The sequence below is a fragment of the Artibeus jamaicensis genome, unplaced genomic scaffold (genome assembly GCF_021234435.1).
Source record: "Artibeus jamaicensis isolate MK-2021 breed Jamaican fruit bat unplaced genomic scaffold, CSHL_Jam_final contig_793, whole genome shotgun sequence".
NCBI classification, from domain to species: Eukaryota; Metazoa; Chordata; class Mammalia; order Chiroptera; family Phyllostomidae; genus Artibeus; species Artibeus jamaicensis.
In genome coordinates this window covers 7,089,079-7,113,453 of record NW_026521975.1, presented here as the reverse complement: position 1 = coordinate 7,113,453, position 24,375 = coordinate 7,089,079, and the positions used below count along the sequence as shown (strand labels likewise).

The 24,375-nt window shown below is 38.7% G+C and overlaps 1 protein-coding gene across 1 annotated transcript in view; it reads right to left on the bottom strand.

Moving 5' to 3' along the window:
• MTMR6 (myotubularin related protein 6) overlaps nt 1-24,375 on the bottom strand; it is a 41,619-nt gene that overhangs the window by 3,552 nt on the left and 13,692 nt on the right. The window contains exons 3-13 of the mRNA XM_037137161.2: nt 21,502-21,664; nt 20,076-20,233; nt 19,731-19,859; nt 13,993-14,127; nt 11,708-11,840; nt 10,863-10,972; nt 10,151-10,276; nt 8,092-8,141; nt 7,448-7,648; nt 1,873-2,004; nt 1,665-1,791 (exon numbers count right to left, since the gene is read on the bottom strand). Of these exons, the coding sequence (XP_036993056.1) occupies nt 1,665-1,791; nt 1,873-2,004; nt 7,448-7,648; nt 8,092-8,141; nt 10,151-10,276; nt 10,863-10,972; nt 11,708-11,840; nt 13,993-14,127; nt 19,731-19,859; nt 20,076-20,233; nt 21,502-21,664 (1,464 nt within the window). The remainder of the gene's footprint in view (nt 1-1,664; nt 1,792-1,872; nt 2,005-7,447; nt 7,649-8,091; nt 8,142-10,150; nt 10,277-10,862; nt 10,973-11,707; nt 11,841-13,992; nt 14,128-19,730; nt 19,860-20,075; nt 20,234-21,501; nt 21,665-24,375) is intronic.

Sequence of the window (24,375 nt, the reverse complement as noted above, 5' to 3'; positions counted from 1 at the left end):
ATGCTGATGTTTCTCTCCCTCTCTTTCTTCCTCCCTTCCCCTCTCCAAAAATAAAAGTAAATAAAATCTTTATTATTTTTATTTTAAAAGATTTTATTAATGTATTATTATTTTAGAATAAACTATTTATTATTTTATTATTTATTTATTATTTATCTTTAGAGGGGAAGGGAAGGAGAGAGGGAGAGAAACATCAATGTATGGTTGCCCCTAGTGTGTCCCCTGCTGGGAACTGGCCTGCAGGGAACCGGCCTGCAACCCAGGCATGTGCCCTGACTGGGAATCGAACCACGACCCTCTGGTCTGCAGGCCTGCACTCAATCCCCTGAGCTACACCAGCCAGGTAAATAAAATCTTTAAAAAGTAAATAAGTACTACATGTAGTTTCCTAGCTGAATGAAGGGTACATGCAGATTCATGTTCTTTTTGCCCTTTATACTTCATACAAAAATTATATTCTTTGGTACTTTATAAATCACACAAAACTATATTATTAATTGTTGTGGATACAAACTTACATAATAGAAATGTTCACAATAATTAACACCAAATTAAGTGAGAGTAGCCCTGGCTGGTGTAGCTCAGTGGATTGAGCATGGGCCTGCGAACCAGACAATCGCGGTTCGATTCCCAGTCAGGGCACATGCCTGGGTTGCAGGCCAGTTCCCAGCAGGGGACCCATGAAAGGCAACCATACATTGATGTTTCTCTCCCTCTCTCCTTCCCTACCCCTCTAAAGATAAATAAATAAAATCTTAAAAAAAAAAATTAAGTGAGAGTAGGTGGGGGAAGCCTGAGGAAAAATATAAGCATCTTCAAATATATCACGTTTCATTTCTTAAAATAAAAACATGAACGACCTGGCCCTAATATTTATTATTTTATATCTCTAGCTTTCTATATACTTCAGATATTTCAATTTATTTTAAAATTCAGAGAAAGTGATTCAAACTAACCTACTCAAAGCAGAGATCTGACTTTCAAGCAACCATGTGCCCGTATGAGGTTTCTATATGAGGGGGGACCCCCCAAAACCAGAATTATCTACTGAAGGGCAGGCTCCTTGTAGTACAGGCTTCCCCCACCGGGTGAGTTCTAGGAGCCCATCTGTATCAATGAACCAGCATTGGTGGTGTTGTGAGAGCTGTGTTTGGCTTCAGTCAATTTTTTTTTAAGCCTCTTTCAACACGTTTGCCCATTTCATGATGGGTGATTTACAAGCACACCTGCCCAAGTCTCACTGAGTGTTCAGCAGTTTTTGACCAACAATGGCATGACCCCCATGCCCACACTCCCTATTCACCAGATCTCACCCTGAGAGACTTTTTTGTTTCCCCCATGAAAAAAGTCCTCAAAGGGAAACATTGTGCCAATGGAGAAGACGTGAAACAAAAAACGGCAGAAGCACTAAAATGCATCAAAATTGACAAGTTCAAACCTTGTTTTGAGCAGTGGGAGAAAAGTCTCGATAGGTGTATTGCATCGAATGGAGAGTACTTTGAAGGTGACAGGAGCGTAAACACGTATGAATAAATACACAACTTTGTATAAATAAATTTTGGTTTTTTGGGTCCCCCCCATATACTAACTTACACTAGGAACACAAGAAAGTAAACTAATTTAATATTCCCAATATATTATGTTAGATAATTCTGAATACTTACAGATTCTAAGTCTTTAATGTCTTTCTCTAACTGCTTATTTTGCGCGTTCATTTTTGTGATTATGTTACACACTGACTCCCTGGGATGCAATGTTCGGTCAAACTGGTGGTACATGCTTCTCCAAAACCTTTATGATGAAAAACAGAAAAATGTCAATAAATAAATGTGAGAAAAAACAGAACATAAACGTTCAAAGATGGCAACTTACTTAAAATTGAAAGATACTGTATTTGGCTCCAAAACAGCAAATCTCGGAGATGTGGGACTGTAGAGAGGGTTTGAGTACTTCTCTCGGTCATCCAGCAGAAATGGCCACAGGGAGTGAGTCTTCTCCCTTAACCTGACACAACGAGAAACATAAATATCTTTCTTGTAGATGCCAATACTCAGTTTTATAAACTAAGCAATTGTTTTCCAAGTAGAGTTCAGTTTTAGTTTTTCCTTCTACTCACAGTCTAATGTTACCTTCTCTCTGAATTTTGTTTGCTCCTTCTCTCCACTTTCACTTATAACCCTGTAATGAAACCATGTCTATCGAACAGAATGCAGGTATGTCATTTTCTCCCAGAACATACACTTTAAGAGATTAATACACACAATTTCATAATCTTGGTGTCTCTTACACCTATTTCAAATGACCACACACATACAGCCGACCCTGGCATGACACAGGTTTGAACTGCACAGGTCTAACGCGTGTCCACGAAATACACAGGGTTCAATAAACACAGTGTTGGCCCTTCATATTCCTGGGTTTCACTTACACAGATTCAGCAAACCATGACCAAAAATAATACTTTCAAATCCATGGATACAGAGGGCCAAATTAAAGTATATGCAGATTTTCAACCGTACAGGGTTGGTGCCCCTCACCTCCACGCTGTTCAAAGGTCAACTATCTAGAGAATGGCACTGTATTTCCGTTTGGCCTCATTCTCCCAGCCCCGTATCTGTACTGTAATGGCAGGGACAGATTTAAGTGAGGGTGGTCCAATAACGGAAATTAGGAAAAATCAGGACACTGTTCGAGCACTTCAAAATGCCAGTGATACTGCAAATCGAACAGGAAGCAGGTGAAGTAGTGAAGCAGGTGGGTAAAGGGTAGAATGGTTTTAGAACTACCTACCAAATAAACATAAAATAGATAAGGATAGAGAAAGAAAGGTGGAGAATCTGCTTTCCTGCATGATCCCAAAGATAACCAAGAGATATCTTCTTAGAGAACTACTAGGAAATTGTTGGGAACTGCCCTGCCTGGTTTCCGGAGTTGTAATGCCCTCATGGCTAAGGCTGAGTGCGCGACCTTTGGACCATAAGCCACTAAGGAGACAAAGCTTATCTCCCTGGCAGGAGCACCGCTTCCGCTCCTTTTTCCATAACTGGCCCCCAGTGCTTGATCAGTTAGCCAATGACGGGTAAGATTCCCCAAGGGGGAACCACCTAAGACAGGCATGATCACCAGCCCCAGGGAAGGAACTTGGGGGGCTATGGAGAAAGGGGGTGATGGACCCTCGCCCCTCAGCTTTGATGAAGCCTGACTCCCCTAAGTTCAAGAGAAGTCTCTGAAAATTCCTTGGCTATCTGCCTCCTCTGCCTGACTTAAGCCTGAAACAATGACAGGGGTCAGTGCAGCCCTGTGCTGGAAAGGGCGGGCTCCCGGGGAGATCAGGCCTGAGAAAGGATATGTAAAATCCTGTGAAGCTTGCTTTGCTAAGAATGCTCTTAGTTAATTGATAAAGGCCAGAGAAGGAAATGAGTTTGTTTCCCAAAGTTTTGTAGCCTTTTGTAGCTGATAGACCCTGACTCAAAAGAAGCCCTAATAATTCTTTGTATGCTATCTACTGTTTGATGCTTGCTACCTGACAATGATTAATGAACTTTACCTGTATTCCTGTGCAAAATAAAAGCCTGTCTAGGCAAGGGTCAGCACACTCTCCCCTTGAGAGAGTGGCCAGGCCGTTCTGTTGAGGGAGTAGCTGTGCCGTCCCTTTCTCCTCCACAGGACTCAGTAGTCCGTGTGAATTTGTCTCATATCTCATCCATGATGCCGCGGGCAACTGTGAGCCCGTGTCCGCCTCAGAAAATGTGTTTTATTACATCTTCCTATTTATGAGGATGTTTGACACTAAATGAGAATTCTTTTCTCCTAGAAACAGCTCTGTACTCCAAGTCACCTCCCCTATTTATGAAAAAACAAAACAAAACAAAACAAAAAAATCCCTTTGAGATGTTGTAGCACAGAGCTAGCGTCCTAATGTTCTCTGACTTGTTCACCTCTGTCACACTCTACTTCACCTGTTATTACATGTCCTCAGATTGCTCCACATGCTCCCATTTCCCCTGCTGGGAATGATGGCATCTGGCTGTCTTCAAACTACTACACCAGATTTAGCCTAACATGTCACCTGGATGTTCCAAATGTGTAACTGCTCTTGACTGACTACTCTAAGAAACCTGAACCGAGAAGAGCTAAGGACTATGAGATAGATCTCCCTTGCACCACAATTTAGCCAGAAGCACATAATCCCAAAGACTAGTTAGGGAAGAACAGATGTACATTGCAGCCACATAGGTAAACTTATTTCCCCAAAGAACTGTCTGTCTAGAAATGTGAGGAGAGCTATAAGGCTTCATGGTACCTTAAATTACTCAACAGTTTTAAATCTTTTAAGACACTTTAAAACTTAGTAGCCAATACTTTCTAGAAAATAAAATAAATATTTACACACACATACACACACATACATATTTTCAGACTGGACAGAAGCATAAGTGGTGTTTCTAGGGTTTGGTAATATTTCTTGTTCTGAGTGCTGGTTACACAAGTGAATGACCTGAAAATTTATTAAGCTTCACACTGAAGACACATGTACTTTTCTATATATATGCTATATTTCAAATTACATTTTTAACAATGTATTTCTACTATTACCCGGAGGATGTGAGAGATACTCAGAGCATACTTGGCTTCAGAAATACAGGCAGTAAAATCCAAAATGGCTGCAGAATAAATGGAAGCTACACTCACACGTTCCCAGCAAATACCTGGATTTACATCTAAATTAAAGAGCAATCAACCTGAGTAACCAACTAAAGTCTAGCTAAACTAGAGGATTTTCAGAAGAAGCCACTCAGAAACTGGTAAGAAGAGTAGAGACTTGGAAAGGACTGGCCCGCACAGTGGGGCCACACCCAGTGGCTGAAAAGCCACAGGGATATCTCTATGCTGCAACACTCCCTGCCGCCAGAAGCATCGGGTCTCAACCCCACAGAGGGATCCCCAACCCAGAGCGACAGAGATGGGAAGAGGAGCACACACAGCATCTGGTGATGAAAATCAGTGGGGATTCAGCCTGCCTAGGAGAGCAGAGAGTCTGGTAGAGACTCAGGCTCCACCTTCCCATGGTTGAGCACTTCTGTGTTACAGCACCAGCCCAGGGAATGAACTGCCTGGTTCTCCAACTACTGGTGACTCCACCCTGATGTGCTCAGACCCCACAGAGGGGTCTGCTGGCTGCACCTAGCAGACACCTTCCGAGTGCTCTTTTTCTAGAGAAGCTCTTGGCAGAAACTCAGTGACTGAGAAGTGTAGCTTTGGAAAGAGGACCACTCTTCCCCACCTCAGACACACAGCTGGCGCCCTCCTCCAATTTGTTAAATCACCTGGCCTGCCCTTACTACTCTGTGGCCTCGTCCTGCTGAGTTCAGTTGCACAGGGGGATCGCGGTGCCCTACAGAGATGGGACTTTTGGAGCACTGTATCCCAGGGAGGCTTTTGTCCAGGAATCAAACGGGCAGGTGCTGGGCTGCATGACTACATTGTGGGGGGTCCACTCCTATTTCCCTGCAAGCTCAGCCCCTGCTACCTCGGGAAGGGAAAAAAGTACTTGCCCTCTCTTACAGGTTTGTCAGCACCACCCCCAACAGGAGACTTTGGATCTGCACCCCCAAGTCCCAGTGGCCCTGCCCTGCTGAGCTCAGTTCCATGGGGAGGAAGGGATGGCTGCTCTGACTTGAGACTAACAGTGTGTCTCCCACATAAGCTATTACTCTGCGACCAGGACGAAGTGCCTGGCCCCTCCTGCAGGCTTGGCCAGTACCACCCCAAGGAGGGTCTCTTTAGATCTCTCTCTCCCCACCTTCCCCAGAGTCCCAGTGGTTCCGCCCTGCGGAGTGTGCTCAGGCAGAGAGGATGGCTGGCTGCACCCAACCTGCACCTGCGGCGTGCTCCTCCTGGGGAACCAGGGTTGGAGACTCTGGCAGGGACTGAGCGGTTTGGTTCTGAAGTAGGGGCCACTTACCCTTCACTGAGTGCCTGACCACATGGCCCCCAAGTAGGAGACGCACTAGTCTGGTTCCCCTGACCCTGGCCTCCCTGCCATACCAAGCTTACAACATGTGGAAGGGTCTGTGGGTCAGAGACTGGGCCCACTGTACAGTCTTTCTGTACACAGTGAATGGCATAGTAACTCTAGATAGATAGCCCAAGGCTAGTACACACAACATCTGACATAAACTGTACCTGAATCCCACTAAGTAAATCCAGAACCAGCACAACTAGTGGTGGGCTCTAAAGCCACACCAGAGCTCTACCCAACTAGCCACACAAGCAGGATACCCAAAGTGGGATTCCAGCAGGCACCAGAGCCTACCTGAAGCAACTCCACCTCAGCGGTCAGCCCCTGTACAGTGACTCATATATAGTGATTAAGATTTACCCTTACAGATAGCCGTCCTGAAGGGTTAACTCCACCCACAAAAGGGCCAACAGGATTCAAGATTCAACTACAACAGGAGAGTGGGTGCACATGACCCACAAGAAACATCCCTGCAGCGTGGTGCTCGGGTGATCTGGAAGATTGTGCCACTGAGCCCAATAAGACACCTACATCTTAAAGATACAACAAGTTTGGGAATCACCTAATACACAGAGATAAAATGGGGAGAAAAAGAAATATGCCCCGAATGAAAGAATAAGAGAAATCAGTAAAAAATGAATTAAATGAAGTGGAAGCAACCAAAATACCAGAAGCAGAGTTTAAAACAGTGGTTATAAGAATACTCGAGTACCTCAGGGGAAGAATGAATGATCTCAGTGAGAACTTAAAGAGATAGTAAGCATTAAAAAAGACATAGAAACCATAAAAAACAACCAGTCAGAAATGAAGAATATAAAATCCAAGCAGAGCATCAAAAAGGAAAGAGAATTTTTAAAAATAAGGAATATATACGGAACCTCTGAGACATCAAGTGTAACGACATCTGCATCATGAGGATACCAGAAAAAGAGGAGAGTGAGCAAGGGATAGAGAACTTGTCTGAAGCAATAATGGCTGAAAATGTCCCTAACCTGGTGAAGTAAACAGTCATATAAGTCCAGGAAGTACAGTGTCCCAATTAAGATGAACCCAAAAGGGCCCTCACCAAGACACTTAATCGTTAAAATACCTACAACCAAGACAACTCTATCTAGCAAGGCTATCATTTAAAATTAAAGGCAAAATAAAGAGCCTCCCAGACCAAAAAAAAAGGTAAAGAAGTTCATTACCACTAAACCTGTTATTACAAGAATGTTAAAGGGCCTGCTTTAAAAAGAGGGGAGAGGAGGGAAAAACATAGATATAAAGAATGAGATGAAATGAAATGAAATAAAATACAGCAAAGTAGGAAAAAAATTCAGTTCTATTTCATACTGTCAAAATATTTCATTACGTTCAACTACAATTTATGTTAGACCTCAGCTAAGGGAAAAAAAAAGAGCCCATTTAATCAAACCACCTTACTTGAGTTCTTCTCTCTCCTTCTGACAATTTCCGAGGAAGTTTCCAAATTGGCACGAATGAATATGTTCATGGATCTGAAGAAGAAACGCTTCATTGAACTCAAAGGCTTGTGGAAACTGTTCGGTCAAATGCCACACACATTCCAAGAACTGAGTAAACACTGGTGAGACTTCCTTTGGGTCACCATCCAAATGGCCACACCTAACCCCCCCAGAAAAGTACAAGCTATTAAAAATGCCTCTGAAAGAAATCAATTGTTCAGGTGATGTTAAAGTTAAACATACATTTTTTAAAAAGTTCTAAAACATTGTGTCATTGGCATAAAAAAAAAACCCTAATGTTTTCATTGAAACCACTTACACTTAAAGAGTTCTTGAACCACAATTTTAAAGGATCTGTTACCTTCTACCTATTACAATCCAGACAAACAAAAAGGGAGGTAATAAATTGCCATAAAAATTAACAAAGTTATAAGAATGGAAAGAAATGACAAAAAATTAAATCAGTCTTCATACAGAAAACTATATTATGTTCTCACCTCCCATTGGATAAGCAAGTTCATGAAAAATGGAAACATTTAGGTACTTCAAACTAATTTTTCTATTTTTACCAAGTATATAAATGCACAACTGTGACTGACTCACCTCTCTGAAAACTTATGTCCAAAGGAGATCCAATCCTTTTCTATTAAAACCTTAATGGAAACAAAGTAAAATCCATTTTATAACTACTTATTTTTTGTTTAGAATGGATTAAATCCTATTGTCTTAAAAATAGCATTTATACTTTGCAAACAAAACCAAATTTTAAGACTATTAGGCAAAAGACAGCAAGAACCTAGATTAAAGATTGGTTTAAAAAAGAGTGAAGATGATATATAAAAAGAAACAGGGGTATTATAACTTCAATTATTTCTATTGTACTTACTACATTTTAGGTAAAGAATGTATGTTATAAAGCACTGCTGCATTTACATTTTTTATGTATAATGATGATATTTGCCTAGAAAAAAGACTAGGAAAATGGAAATCAAGTGTTAAAAGTGGTTAACTGTGGGTGGTAGACTAACTTATGTTTTAAATCTTTTGATTTACTTGTACATCACTTACATAATACTTAAAAAATGATAAAGAGACCAATGAAAAGTTTCTACTCAAATTCAATGTTAATATCTAACCTCTATCATTTCCTGTCACAACTCTACTGAATAGGGTTCTAATTTTTTCAGTCTAACTACCCTAAACAATGTATCTTCTTAATATTTAATATATAATTTCATGCATAATCACCAAGTACATCCTTTTCACACTGTCCAAATCGCCACTTTTAGATTCTCTGACTTGGTCTTAAATCTCTCAGAAGGCCATATAATAGAACAAGAGAAGATGCAGTTTCTGGACTCATATTGCATGGACTCAAGTTCTAGTGTTACCACTTTCACACCCGTGTGACTTCAGGCATGTGACCTTCAGGCTGTAGCCCCAGATTTTACTACAAGCCCTCTGCCATTCTTCTATACACCAACACCTAAAACTTAAAATCTTTCTCATTGGATGTATTCCTTTGCTCATCTCAGTAAAGAGCAGGAGAACAGCGCCATTCATCCTGACAACTGAGTCCCTAGCCTGGAAATCATCCTATCTGTGGACAACTCTCACTGACTCTCCTGTCTTAATATCCCCGCAGGCTGGCACATCACCTCCTCCCTCCATTCATGCGGTACTGCTTTCGTTCTGGCTCTCAAGTTATCACAACAGTTTCTACACTGGTCTCCTAACCTCCATTCCCACTCCCCTCTTCCCTCAAGACACCTACCCATCTTTTTTAAAGCACGTTACTGTTTCCTTTGTTCAAAGCCCTCTAGTGGCTCTCACTACCTAAATTCTAGTTTTCTCTTCCTCAGGCCCCCATGCCACTATATTCTTCTGCAACCAAGCCCCTGACCCCCCACACTCACCCTGAATCCCACCTACCACACATTACCTATAGTCACCTAAAAGAGCTACTCTTTAGCTTTACTGCTCCGTTTGCCTGGGAACGTCTCACATTGTCCCTGGTCATGTATTACATGATTTCATTTGGGATGTCTAAGAAACATTTAAAGCCAAACATTGCAAGGGAAATATTCCCTATCTTCCACTCACAAAGTAAGTAGAACATTATTTTATCAACAACACTTCCATTTGTCTTCCCAGATTTAATGTGTCAGCACCACAAAATACTGGTGCTAAAAGGGACCTAGTGATGTTAAACCTTCCCTTGCTTTAAGACGGTACTGTATTTAATAATTCTAAACTAAGGAAAACTTTCTCACGTGTCTTCATTTACTACTTGCCATGAATTAAGATATAAATTTTGAAAAGATGAGTTAATCTGATCATACATTAAAAAACAAAACAGAACAAAGCAGAAAATAGGTTCAATTAGAAATTTAATCTTCAGATAAAAAACATGCTTCCTACCATTTAACTACAATTAACAAATGAAGGAATCTGAAATAGAAAGTTTCTTCTAGAATATAGTTTTTAAATATTCTTATTTATGCCTTATTTTTCTACATTACTTACATTCATTAGATAAATATGAGGGGAAAATACTGAGTATTTCTATTGTAACATTTTAGGAAAAAACAACTTTTAAATCTAAAATTTGTTGTCCAAGAACTGGCACTAAAACTGCTGTTTTAGCCCAATAACTCCTTACCATGAATCCTTTGACTGTCCTGTAGTAGGAATCCAACAACAGAGAGCCAAGGGAACAGACCTGGGAAGTCCTGTCCCAGCCGTCAGAACAATGCACCAACACACTTGCATTTTCAACCATTATTGCCTGAAAAGAGAGATCACATACTTAGATTCTAACAGAATACATTTTAAAAGGATCAGTAAGTTCTACTTACTCAAAAACCATTAAGTACTGCATTATAAGGAGCTAGGACTGTAATGATAATGCTGCTACAACATAATTTCCAAAAACCAAGACAAAACACAAATCAAACAAACAAAAACAAAAATTCTATTTCAAAGTGCCTAAAAATATTTTTTAAGCACTCACTAAATGATAAAATTAAGTCAACCTCATTAAAGAGGTAAAACATAATAAAAATTATCTGACTAGGCCCTCGCTGGTGTGGCTCAGTGGACTGAGTGCTGGCCTGAGAACCAAAGGGTTCAATTCCCAGTTGGGACACGTGCCTGGGTTGCAGGCCAGGTCCCCAGTAGAAGGAGTGTGAGAGGCAACCACATACTGGTGTTTCTCTTCCTCCCCTCCTCCCTTCCCCTCTCTCTAAAAATAGGTAAATAAAATCTTTAAAAAAATTATCTGACTGGAAAGTATACCAGCACTCAACATAATAAACCCATTCCTTCCCAACCATTACAAACCCCAAGACCAAATATAAGCAGTGAAGAGTTACTTTGGCTAAGAAGATTGCAGCATCCATGACAGCTTTGATATGGCGAAGCCATCCGGAGCTTTCCAAACCGGAGTAGAAATCATTGACGGAAAGCCCTTTGGTGCCATTAACTAAAAGAGGAGGAAAAACATTTCAATTAGAATGGGCTAAAATCTTCACTTTTCCTATTCTACATATTGCTAGGTGAGTGAATTGGGGAAGAAGAGAAGAGGACAAAATAAATAGGCAAAACTTATTATAAAATGAAAAGATGCAACCAGAAGCTCAATGATAAATTTTTTGTTATATTTTGCTGTCATTCCTTGTGCTTAAAAAAATGCTATCTGGTTTGAAAAAATATTTGCACATCAGTGTTTAATTAAAAACACTCTGATATTTTAATTTTTTTAATTCCATGCCATGACTAGAAAGATACCTTATTATTTAAATGAAATGGTATTGTAAATTAATCTTAACTATACTGACTAATCAAGAATATCTAACAATAGCAATTTTTTATAAAACCATTTGAATTATACTAATACGGTAGCTATTACCCAAATATAGATAATGAGCACCTGAAATGTAGGTAGTCCCAACTGAGATGTATTGTATGTATAGAATTTCTAAGACTTAAAGGCAAAAAAGTAAAATATATCATTACGAATTTTTAATATTGATTGCGTTACATGTTTAACATAGTGTTTTTATTAGGTTAAATATTTTATTAAAATTAATTTCAACTGTTTCTTTTTACTTTTTAAAATGTGACTACTAGAAAACTTCATATTCATAATTTAATATTGTTTGACTAGCATTATATTTCTATGGAGCAAAGCTGACTAGAAGATAAGCGATAATCATACCTTCCAGTAACTTCTGAAGGCTTGACCTCATAACATGAATATTTTCAATTCCAACAAACTGAAATCTAATATTAGAATAGTTGTCTTCATTTTCATAACCTTTTCCAGCTGCTCTGTTGGCCATTGCATTCAGCTAAAAATTTAAAATTTATAAATTCAGAGACAATTGCTTTTATCTTGTAACTTACCAAAATATGAAAATACTAAATAAACTAATTTAAGCTAGCGGACAGTTTAAAGGAACTCGCCACAACTGAATATGTTAACATTTTTTAGCAAGTAAAAGTCTCAGATTAATAATAGCAAAGAGGGCTACTATAAAGAGACAGTATGATTGCTACATAATGGAAAGGTCAGAAAAGAAATTCCCCACAAATAATTCATGAAACTAACCCACTTGGGTTTTTAGTCAGTTTTCCTTATGTTTGTAATATTTGAAAATCTAAAACCACAAAGATCTCCTAGCTAAATCTTAAAAGATTCAGAGATGAGCAGAGCTGGGTAGTTAGTTACACAGGTCAGATTATTTGAGTTCCTCCATATTAGAGATTGCTGGAGGCCCACACAGCACATAACATGGCACATAATCAGTTAACTTGACAGAGCTTCGAGAACTGGGCCACTGATAAACCAGCCTCTAAGGCAGAGAAGAGACTGCCCATAACCCCATAACCTTTAGCTTTTAGATCAAATGCTATTAGACGTTCACTTAGGGTTTGCCACGTCTAGTTCTTTCAGACTAGGATTTCATATAGCACATTATGACAGTTTACTAAATCTTCTCATGGACCTAAATTTTAGGAAGAAATAGTAGCTTCTCATTCAGTGTACTGGAGCCCATGTTGATAACAAGTACAGTTAAACTGTATTTACTGACTCACTGGTTATTCAACACTAAACAAATCACCCTCAGACATTATATTCAGAGAGTCTTGTTACAATTTTTTTATATCTATTATCACCTAAAAATAGTTCTAACCAATTAAGCCATCCAAATTACACAAAGAAGTAAAATAAAATTTTTCTTACAAATCACCAACACTTTTTGTCTTCTAAGAAAGTCTCCTTTTTAATAACAGATCACCAAATTATCAGTTTCTAATTTTTAATACTCCTTAATTTACTCAAATTAATCGTATGTTTTCCCCATTATCTTATGCAAGACTGCATAATGATGAGAATTACTTCTAAACAACAACCATTCTTTTCAACAAAGCTGCCTATCATTGTGGTCTATAAGGCTCACTCGCTCTTTTTCATCGCTTTCTCTTATTCTCTCATCATTCCAGATTTTTGAAGAAATCCTCACTATAATTCTGCCAATGTCCTTTTGTGTAGCCCACCAGCTCTGCACTCGATGCTATAATAAAAATTAAAAGTAATGTTAGCTACTAATATTGTGGATTTAAAATACTTTTGTTTCAGGATTGTATATGAAATGGCTGCTTAACTGTGTTTATAAAAAGAAAAATGGAGCCCTAGGTGATGTGGCTCAATTGGTTGGGGCATCGTCCCCTAAACCTAAAGGTCGCAGGTTCAATTCCCAGTTAGGGCTCATACCTGGGTTGCACATTTGGCCCCTGTTTGGGGCGCCTACAAGAGGCAATTGATCAATGTTTCTCTCTTACATTGATGTTTCTCTACCCATCTCTCTCCCCTCCCTTCCCCCATCTCTAAAATCAATAAGCATGCACTTGGATGAGGGTAAAAAAAAAATGGGACTGTAACATTTGTCCCAGTGATTTATCTTATACAAAATTTTACCTGATACAATGGATACCTAACAGAACAACTATTCCCCCTTCACTATTTAAAATTCTCCAGGTCGCTGTTTCCTAAGTTAACTCACTACGTATTTTCCTTATCTTCCTGAATATTTCAAATTAAGGTCCATTATTTTAACAGTGTTTTGCCAACTGAAAATTCTAATTCAATTTTCAATTTTTCACAAGACACACACTATTTAGTATTTCTCCACAATAACAATACTTACTTGTATACATCATTAATAGTTCCCAATTAAACTCAGAAAACATAGGAAATCACTTATCTGTGTTACTGGGAAATTGAATTTCTAAGTTGGTATCCTGTAAAAGACTGATTTCCTTAGCATCTTATGTAAGGCTGCATAATGATGAGAATTACTTCTAAACAGCAACCATTCTTTCAGCCTTGGTTAATTTAAAACTAGAGTTCAGTATGTTAAATGTGGACAAATTAATCAACTCTTTCAACATAACAAAGATAATTCAAGTAGCAGACTATAGTGTGTTCAAAGCACATACTTTGGGCCTGGTGTCCACGACATACATGTAGCGATTGGCTGGGTTGGCTTTACTGATGGCTTGAAGCAGATGTTCATCCTCCAGGCACCTGGCACTGAATCCCGACAGTGGCTGACTACATCGACAAATGGCAGCCTAATTTTAAAGAGACAGAAATCAGACTATTCAAAGAGATCTGAAACATGTCTTTTACAATGTTTAAAAGAAAAAAAAAGTTAAAATCAAATGCGTTATCTGTTTAAAAGTTGGCAGGACAATTAGAAGACATTAACTTTGAAATCCTATTTGAATTAAAATACTACTTTAACATCTTGATATTACTTAATTTTTCCCAACATTCTCTTCCAAGAAACTTTAATGCCTCCTTACCTAGTTGGATAAAAAAATGTCTTAGGTCCTAAGGAGTCACATCTGGTTAATTCTCTATCATATAACCTACTAAGATAGTTTCTGTGCCCTAGATTACAAGATAATTTCAACTGAAGTTCAAGTAAGAGATCAGTCAGTAAATGCAGAAAGGGATTTTTTAAAATAGCAACCAACATTTAAACTTTTACTTTCCAAAGCCTTTCAGACCTCCACTTAGAAAACAGTGATCTTTATATAAAATGAGACATAAAATGAGAAAAATGAGTTTCAATGTAAATTTGGGTTAAAATATACTCAACACAAAAAGGCAACAATATCTATAAGAAGTAGTGAATGTTGGATTAGATAGTCACTGTTGTTTAAAATAGTTATAAAAAAACCCTGGCTGGTAAGACTCAGTGGATTGAACACCGGCCTACAAACTGAAAGGTCACTGGTTGGATTCCCATTCATGGCATGTGCCTGCATTGCAGGCCAGGTCTCCAGTTGGGAACATGAGAGAGGGGACTGCTTGATGTCTCTCCCTCTCTTTCTCCCTCCCTTCCCATCTCTCTACAACTAAATAAATAAAATCTTTAAGAAAATAACCTTAAAAAAAAGTTTTTTTTTAATTCAGACCTACACACTTTTTATCCAATCTCATCATACCAAACCCAACGTAACCCTACCCAAGCATTTCAACTACAGTATCATTTAAAAAAACAAAGTATACATAAATTCAGACGTTCACCTATTTTAAATTTACACATACAAAAACACTCATAAGCCCTGGCTGGTGTAGCTCAGTGGATTGAGCGCGGGCCTGCGAACCAGAGTATCGTAGTTCGATTCCCAGTCAGGGCACATGCCTGGGTTGTAGGCCAGTTCCCAGCAGGGGACGCACGAGAGGCAACCATACATTGATATTTCTCTCCCTCTCTCTTTCCCTTCCTCTCTAAAGATAATAAATAAAATTTTAAGAAAAATAAAGCAGTTATCGAAAACACTCATACAAATTTAATTTAAAAAATGAGGATTGTCTTATTATATTTTTTCAGACCTACTTCCTGATTTGTTAAGTAAGGCATTGAATATCTACTTTTAGCCCAGATTTCCAATTAAAAATGTATACAAACATGTGTGTGTCAAACAAAGGCCATGATCAGTCATAACTCCCTATGACTTTGCTACAAAAATTAGATTAGAAACTCTTCTTTAAAGTTTTACTTACTATCTCTGGCTCCCTTCTAAACCCCAGCTTGAAGTTCTAATAAAGAAACTTAATATGTAAAAACCAAAAGGTCAAAGAGAAAGGAAAAGGAGGGAAGAATAAAGATGTCAATAAAATTTGAGAAAATGAAAGCAGACTAACATGTAATAGCCAATTTACCAGAGCAAAGAGGGCTGCCAAATCATTATTAGTCAATAAGAAGCAGGTATCTGAAGGAGCAAAATCTCAGACAGACTCAGGATTTGGTACCTCTGAAAGCTGGAGTAGGAGCATGACTAAAAACAATCAAATTGGCTGAATGACTATATAAGGACTAGTTAACAATCCCAGATCTTCCTGTACCCTGAAGAAAAAGTTTATTCTATGAAGAGGATTAATCTGAAGACGTTGGGGAACAGGCACAGCTGTGGTTGCACACCCTCCCCTGCCAAAAAGTAGGAGGCTTAAGCAAAGTCTACATAACAAAATGTAAGGTCTTCCTATCTCTCTTCCCACATCTGGACCCTGGCCAGACTTACCACACACATTGGGACAAAGGTTACAAGAGAAAGAAGAATCCAAAGAGAGTAATCATTCACGCATACAAACTTCTAAACAGCTTTGTAGTACCTCACTCTTAAATATGAGAGGCTGGGCAAGAATCAACTGTTTGAAAGACATGAAAAAACAAAAAACGAAACTAATGTAAAGAAACAGTGAAAGGATAATTAATGTGGGGAGCACAAGAATGCTTTTTTAAAATCCCTAACATCTTCAGAGAACTAAGTCATTACATCCAAGAATAGAAAACTGTTTAAAAAATTCAGAAAACAGAAAATAATCCTTAGATTTTTAAAAGACTATAGCAAAAAAAAAAAAGGACCTAAGAGATGGTTGGAGGTGAAGTTCAGGAAATCACCCCTACCCTGAACCTTACGATGAGACTTAACAGACATAATCAAGGACAGAAGGAGGTGGAAAATCAAAGAGAAATTTAAGAAAAATGAAGGCTTATGCTAGAAAGCCAACTTGTCAAGTAATACCTACAAAAGTAAAAAAAATTAATGAAAGAGTAGAAGTTATCAAAGAAATAGAGAAGCAATTTCCCACAAGTGAGACCTAAGTTTCCAGAGAGAATTTAAAACAACATATGACGGTGTTGAAAGCACATGACTGTGAAGTTCCAAAACACTGGGAGAAAGAAGAGTTTAAAAGCTTCCAGAGAGGAAAAGTCAGGTCACGAAAAACTGGGAGTCAGAAATGACACCCAAATTCTCAACTTACCAGCTGCTGAGATACAGAAAAAGTGACTTACCCTCTCTGTACCACAGTTCCCCCTTTTGAAAGTGACAGGTAATTAGCAGAGCCCACCTTATAAAGTTACTGTAAGGATTTCACATATATAAAGCTTTTAACATATAGTGCCTCCTGGCCTACTGTTACAGCCTACAAAGGTGACTTCACAGTAATGTGCAATCCCTGTTACAGCATCTCAGTATGATGCCTCCTTCACCTCTTCATATTGCAAAATCTTTCCACTCTGAAGAGCTTACTATTAAAATGGGAGCCTGGGAGACTTCTGGCCAAGATGGAGGCATAGGCAGATACACTTTGCCTCCTCACACAACCAAAAGGACAATAACAAACTTAAAAGCAAAAAATAATCAGAACTGCCAGCAAATCCAACTGGAAACCCCACAGCCAAGGAGTTAAAGAAGAAATACTCATCCAGACCGGTAGGTGGGGCAGAGACAGGCAGCTGGGGAGAAGAGGACTCATGGCAAGGCTGCAGCTGGAGGACTGGGGTGGACAGGGTGGCGACAGCGGACCAGGTAAGGTGACGGTTGGCACACCAGGTGATCCTATATTTGTGTGTGGATAAACTGAGAAAAACAACTGGGAAGTGAGACAGACTGTGCAACCCAGGGGTTCAGCGCGGGGGAAATAAAGTCTCAAAAATTCTGGCTGTAAAAATCTGTGGGGGCTGCAGTGGGAAAAACTCCCAGCCTCACAGGAGAATTTGTTGGAGAGACCCACAGGGTTCTACAGTGTACACAAACACACCCAACCAGGAATCAGCACAAGAAGGGCCCGGTTTGTTTGTAAGTAGTGAAGGAAGTGACTGAAAGCCAGCAGAGAGCTGAGCAAGCAGCACTGTTCCCTCTCAGACCCCTCCCCACAAACAACGCCACAACAGAGTGACATGAGTTGTCCTGTCCTAACAAATACCTAAGGCTTTGCCCCTTACTATGTAACAGGCAAGCCAAGACAAAAAAATATGGCCCAAATGAAAGAACAGATCAGAGCTCCAGAAAAAATACAACTAACCAACGAAGAGATAGACAACCTATCAGAGGCAGAGTTCAAAATACTGGTAATCAGGATGCTCACAGAAATGGTTGAGTATAGTCACAAAATAGAGAAAGAAGGCTATGAAAAGTAAAATAAAGAAAAAGGTTCAGGGAAACAACAGTGATGGGAAGGAAACTGGGACTTAAATCAAGAATTTGGAGAAGGAAGAAATAAACATTCAACCAGAACAGAATGAAGAAACAAGAATTCAGAAAAATAAGGCGAGGCTTAGGAACCTCCAGTACAACTTAAACATTCCAATATCAGAATCATAGGAGTAGCAGAAGAAGAGGAAGTCCAAGACAATGAAAACTTGTTTGAACTAATAATAAAGGAGAACTTCCTTAATCTGGCAAAAAAAATAGACGTGCAAGTCCAGGAACTTTAGAGAGCCCAAAAAAAGTTGGACCCAAGGAACCACAGACCAAGGCACATCATAACTGCATTAGCCAAGATGAAAGATAAGGAGAGAATCTTAAAAGCAGCAAGAGAAAAGGAGACAGTTACCTACAAAGGAGTGCCTATAAGACTATCACCTGATTTCTCAAAAGAAACCTTGCAAGAAACAAGGGGCTGGAAAGAAGTATTCCAAGTCATGAAAGGCAAGGACCTACATCCAAGATTACTCTACCCAGTAAAGCTATCATTTAGAATGGAAGGGCAGATAAAGTGCTTCCCAGATAAGGTCAAGTTAAAGGAGTTCATCGTCACCAAGCCCTCATTATATAAAATGTTAAAGGGACTTATCTAAGAAAAAGAAAACCATCAAAACTATGAACAGTAAAATGACAACAAACTCACAACTATCAACCACTGAAACTAAAAACAAAAACAAAGGAAACAACTAAAACAGGAATAGAATCACAGAAATGAAAATCATTTGGAGGGTTATAGGCAGGGAGGAGAAGGAGGAAGAATGGGAGAAAAGGTACAGGGAATAAGAAGCATAAATGGTAGGTACAAAATAGATGGGGAGGTGAAGAATAGTATAGGAAATGGAGCAGACAAAGAATTTATATGTACAATCCATGGACATAAACTAAGTGGGTGGGGATGCTGGTGGGAGGGGGGTTGCAGGGCAGAGGCAAATAAAGGGGAGAAAAAAATAGGACAACTGTAATAGCATAATCAATAAAATATATTTAAAAGTAAACTAAAATGGGAGCCTGACAGTGCACTGAGTGCAGACCTAGGAACCCAAGGGTCACTGGTTCAATTCCCAGTTAGGGCACAAGCCTGGGTTGGGGACCAGGTCCCCAGTGGGAGGGCACAGAAGAAACAACCACAACACTGATGTTTATCTCCTTCTCCTTCCCGTCTCTCTAAAGATAAATAAATAAATAATTTAAAAAGGTAAACAATTAAAAAAATAAAATAAAATGGGAACCTGAAATACCCTTGGTTCTCTCTCTTTTCTCAATAGTTAGCTGGTCAAAAATATCTATTGAGAAATGCAAGCAGGATCAAGATAACCACAGGCAAGGAAGAGAACCTATCTAACCCATTATTTTCAAGTCACCACTTGAAAATAGGAAGGAAGGGTGAGAAGTGGGAAGGAGGGAGGGAGGGAGGGAGGGAGGGAGGGAGAGAGGAAGAGTGAAGGGAGGGAAGAGTGAAGGGAAAAGAAAATAACAAGTACAAAAGCTTCTGTATTTCAGTGGCAATTTTGTTTTAAAATAGTGAAAGGTCATTAAGTAAAAAGCTAGCACTTCTCCATGAGCATTATTATGATTATGACATCTTCATTCAAAAGTAAGCATTCTTTTGGATATTTTAACTTGAAGAGGGATGATACTACTTTGGTAAAGTCAAAAGGAAAGCTACCTACCTCCTTATTTTGATGATAGTAGGAAAGAACTGGAAATCTTCCCTTGCTCCGGAACTTAGAACTACCAACAATTATTGGTTTGCTTGCTATTCGGGGAACATAAAGTTCTCTTGGATAAGTTTCGCAAATCTGTAAAAATCAAATGAAACATAACTGCTCCATCCAGTTAAAATCCATGAAGTTGAGGAAAAAATAACCCATGAGGTTGAAACACCTTTATAAAACTTTAAAACTTACAAACGTAAGAACAGTACATAGCAATACAGAGACAAATTGCTACTATGACACTTCCTGACCCTCTAGTATTAACATTTTCTGAATTTCCCCAGAAGGTTGCTATGTTACCTTGTATTCTCGGTTGGCATCAGACAACTGCCAGTTAGAATTTGGCACACCCATCCTCTTATATTCCTCAGCAAGGTCAATAAGCTGCCAACCTCGCAGTCGTTCGGAGTCATTTTGTTTGGGATTATAAGAAAATGCATAGAGATCTTCATATTTTGCTATAGTATACAAAAAGCATAAATGTTAAAATGCAACTTATGAGACTTACTATATGACAAATAAAAGTAATTTTCAGTTCTACCCCTCAATTTTTTCTTTAAACTCTACAAAGAAATAGCTAATACCTAAACATATTTAAAGTTAAATTTTCTCAGTTCTTTGATGCAAATGACTAAAATGACCTAGGTCTCTGATGCAAATGACCTAAAGGCATAATGTATCTATCTGAGATTCAATTTACATCATCAGTAAAAGCTAGCGACTAATACAGTTTGACTTATACAGTACTCTACTGTAATATTTCCCTTTTTTAAAGTAAAATTTTAAAGACACAGGCACTTCCTACCCAAATGAGATGTAAAATAAAGACTAATGCTATAATAAAAAACTAGAGGTATAACATGGAACATGATGTTGCCTATATGTTCCTATAGTACGATTTTGATCCAAAATGGGAATGGTTGCACAGAGGTCCAAAGAGCACTTACTTGTGAACAATGATAAGCCCCTGAAATTCCAGAACCATCCACACCATAAGAGTTGACTTAACTTGGGACAATGAGATAAATGTTACTGGCCTTATGTGTTAGGAAGAGAAGAGTAAAAAAAAATCTGCTACTAGACCACTGCATACAGGATGTCCAATAAAAAAAGTAGCGTCCAGTAACTAATGTGTTTTTGTCTCCGTGGGGAGATCTACATAATTCAAGTTATATTGGAGAAGGAGGCCTCCAGATCCCTAAGACATAGTAGTGATAAGATTCTTCTCTGGGGCCTATAGCTCTCTCATTCCTATCTCTACTAAAGTAGGATTCACCCTCTTTTTCCCTCTGCTCATCTCCCTTATGTTCTGCTCTAGTCAATTAGATATATTAGTCTCACTGCTATCAGAGAAGCCTGATCTTCCTTAACTTCTCATTTAATGAATCAATTTTCAAGTCACACCCCTTAGCTGTGGGGTTCTTAAAAAAAAAAAGGCTGTGCTATTGGCTATCAATAAACTGCTAAAACATTAATATAATCTATAGTTTTTTAAGTCTCTACTATAAATGCTTCATTTTGTCCTTACAATTACCCCTTTTTTGGAAACCCTTATTACAACTCAGATCAGAAGTTTATAATTACTTCTCGGTCAAATTTTTTAGACTAGAGTACACAAGTACTCAACTTAAGAGTAACAAAGTATAAAATAACAATAAAGAGATATTAAATAAAGTGTCTCAGACAGTCCTTCTCCAAATTGAGCTTTGGTCTCTAAGAACAGTACCTTGTTTTGACAGTTGTAGCAAAGAGTTGTAAATATCATGGCAATCTCTTTCTTTGGGAACAATGAAATGCACAATTCTGAAGTTCTTGCACTGAATCACAAGCGGGCATCCAGAAGTTGTCAAAGCCAGTTTCTCCACTGAGGCAATGTGATGGTGCAGTATCTACACCAAGAAAAAAGTTGATCATCATGATAAAAAGCACTATCCCATTCTGTTCCACAGTTCAGAAATGTCCTCTTCAAATAAACTCTCAAATATTATGTACTACAGACTCAAACTTAAAAATTGTACATGACAACGCTGAGCCAGAAATGTGCCCTGATCATTCCACACGGTCACGCATTATTATATCCCAAGAATTACATTCTCTAAATATCTCTGTAAACTTCTACTTCTCCCATCTCCACTGTCACTGCCCTAGTTGCAATGTTCCCATTGTTTCTCACTTGAATTACTGTAACTATCCTTCTACACGCTCTTCCAAAAGTACTCTTGATATCCCCCCAATCCCTTTCCTGCAAGGCAGACAAGTAATCATTGAAAACCCAATCCGAAAAAAAAAAGGCAAAGCAATCTAGTCATTATTCGCCAGTTCTATTCAAATACTAACCAGGCCTGACCCTGCTTAGCTTCTGAAATCAGATGAGAGCAGGAGCATTCAGGGGATGATGACCAGACTTTCCCACTTCTCTAAGCCTCATTTCAAGTCCCTCCCCCAACAAGACTTAAGTTCTAGTGACAGTAGCCTTCTTTTGGCTCTTCAAATGAGCCAGGCTCCTTTATACACACACAGTCTGAGTCACTCCTACTAACTGGGATATTATAACTCTACCTCTTCACCTAGGAACTCCCAGTATTATTTCTTTTTTTAAATTATTTTTTAAAGATTTTAAAATTTATCTTTAGAGGGGAAGGGAAGGAGAGAGGGGGAGAAACATCAATGTATGGTTGCCTTTTGCCTTTCGTGCATCTCCTGCTGGGAGCTGGCCTGCAGGGAACCAGTCTGCAACCCAGGCATGTGCCCTGACTGGGAATTGAACCGCGATTGTCTGGTTCGCAGGCCCGCGCTCAATCCACTGAGCTACGCCAGCCAGGGCTCCCAGTATTATTTCTGACCTTTGCTTTAAACTCATCACTGAGATTGTATAGCCTGACAATACCCATGGGCCTTCCCAAGTAAGTTAGGCCTCCTCAATTTTCTTATCAAATATCAACACATATTTTTCCTTTCATAGCACTTAGTACATGTGTAATTTGTTGTGTAGTAAAGGTCTATTTCTCTAGCCAGATTTTAGGAGTTTTGTAGGAAGCAAAACTATAGCGAAGTTAAATGTCATATCCCCAGGACCTAACATGTTACAGGGAACATTGTAACGATCCTCTTCAAATAAAAAAGACAAAAAAATTCAAATGATATATATTACACATTCAAACTTAAATTTGACCCAGCCAGAAATATAGATGTTATAGTTGATACCTTCTCCATCACAAATGTTTGCTGAATGAACGAACAGAATGTCCTACTATAAACTTGGTACTTGGTGGCATTTGAAACATACAATTATCATGCTTAATTTTTACCTATTATATTCTGTTTGCTACTAAAAAAAGGTTCTCTTTTTCTCAATAGCATTCCTACTTATATAGAAAACTTTTCTGAAAAATAAAGATCTTAAAATCATGTTTTATCAAGTTTGATAAAACTCAAACGTGGCAAGAAATCAAGTCATCTCAAATTAGTTTAAAATTTTAACATAAATTCCAGTAAAAATATTCAACCTGCTTTGGGGGGAAGGAGGGTGTGTGTGTGTGTGTGTCGGTGGCAAGGTAAGCAATGGATCAGTACCTATATTATACATATATATCATATAATTATAAATTTATGTGAATATTCACCTCCAAAATTAAACATTAATTGTAAAGCTCACATGCAAGATTAAATGTATAAAATAATCAAGGGAAGCTTGAAAAAAAGACTAATGAGAACAGAAGTCCTATGGTAATTAAAAGTATATGTAACACAGATAATTAACACACACTACATATACATAACTGACACTTGTGGCTGATATTCAGCACTATTAACATTTACATTAGCAGACCTGTGCCAAGTTACTCGAAAAGATCTAACTAATAGTAACATCTAAGTAGAGGCTAGGGAACAATAATCCACTGTAATATTGTATCATTATTATGATTCCAATTAAAACCCAAAATATTTGCAGGAAGAGAATGATGAAGGGACCCAGCTCTGTCACTAACTAGTTATGTGATCTTGAAAAAATAATCTATAAAAGTAATGCCCATTCTAGATCTAAAGGTTCATTCTATGGATCTAGTGTACTAAAAAGACTTCATTCAGGAAAGATGTACAGGAATATACCAATAAGAAAGCACTTTAAAGAATAGGAGAGAAAAGAACAACATAAATATCTTTTAGCCACACCCAAAACTACATTCCCAGCTTCTGAAAGAACAGCTACATGGGAAACTTTCATTTGTACTCTAGGAGATAGATGACCTACACAGAAGATATTGAGTGGGCAGGCAAAGGAAGGTTAGACAGGGTGGATGAGAATAGACTAATGGTTTTGGAAGGCCCTGCTACATGAAACTCCTGGGCAAACACTGGATGAGGAAGAGATCTGGAGCCTCCAAGGAATACAACTTCTCTAAAATCAATATCTCAGTTAGGTATACTAATTTATTGCAATCACTTAGCTGTAGTCAATAGTCCTGGCTGGTGTGGCTACAGCTTCTCACACTTCAGGGGAGCACAGCACTGTGCTCCACCAAGGGGACTAACACTCTTCCCTTTCCCACACCAGCTCCAGATTGTTGGGGGGCAACAGGGGAGGGTTCTGGACCATGGG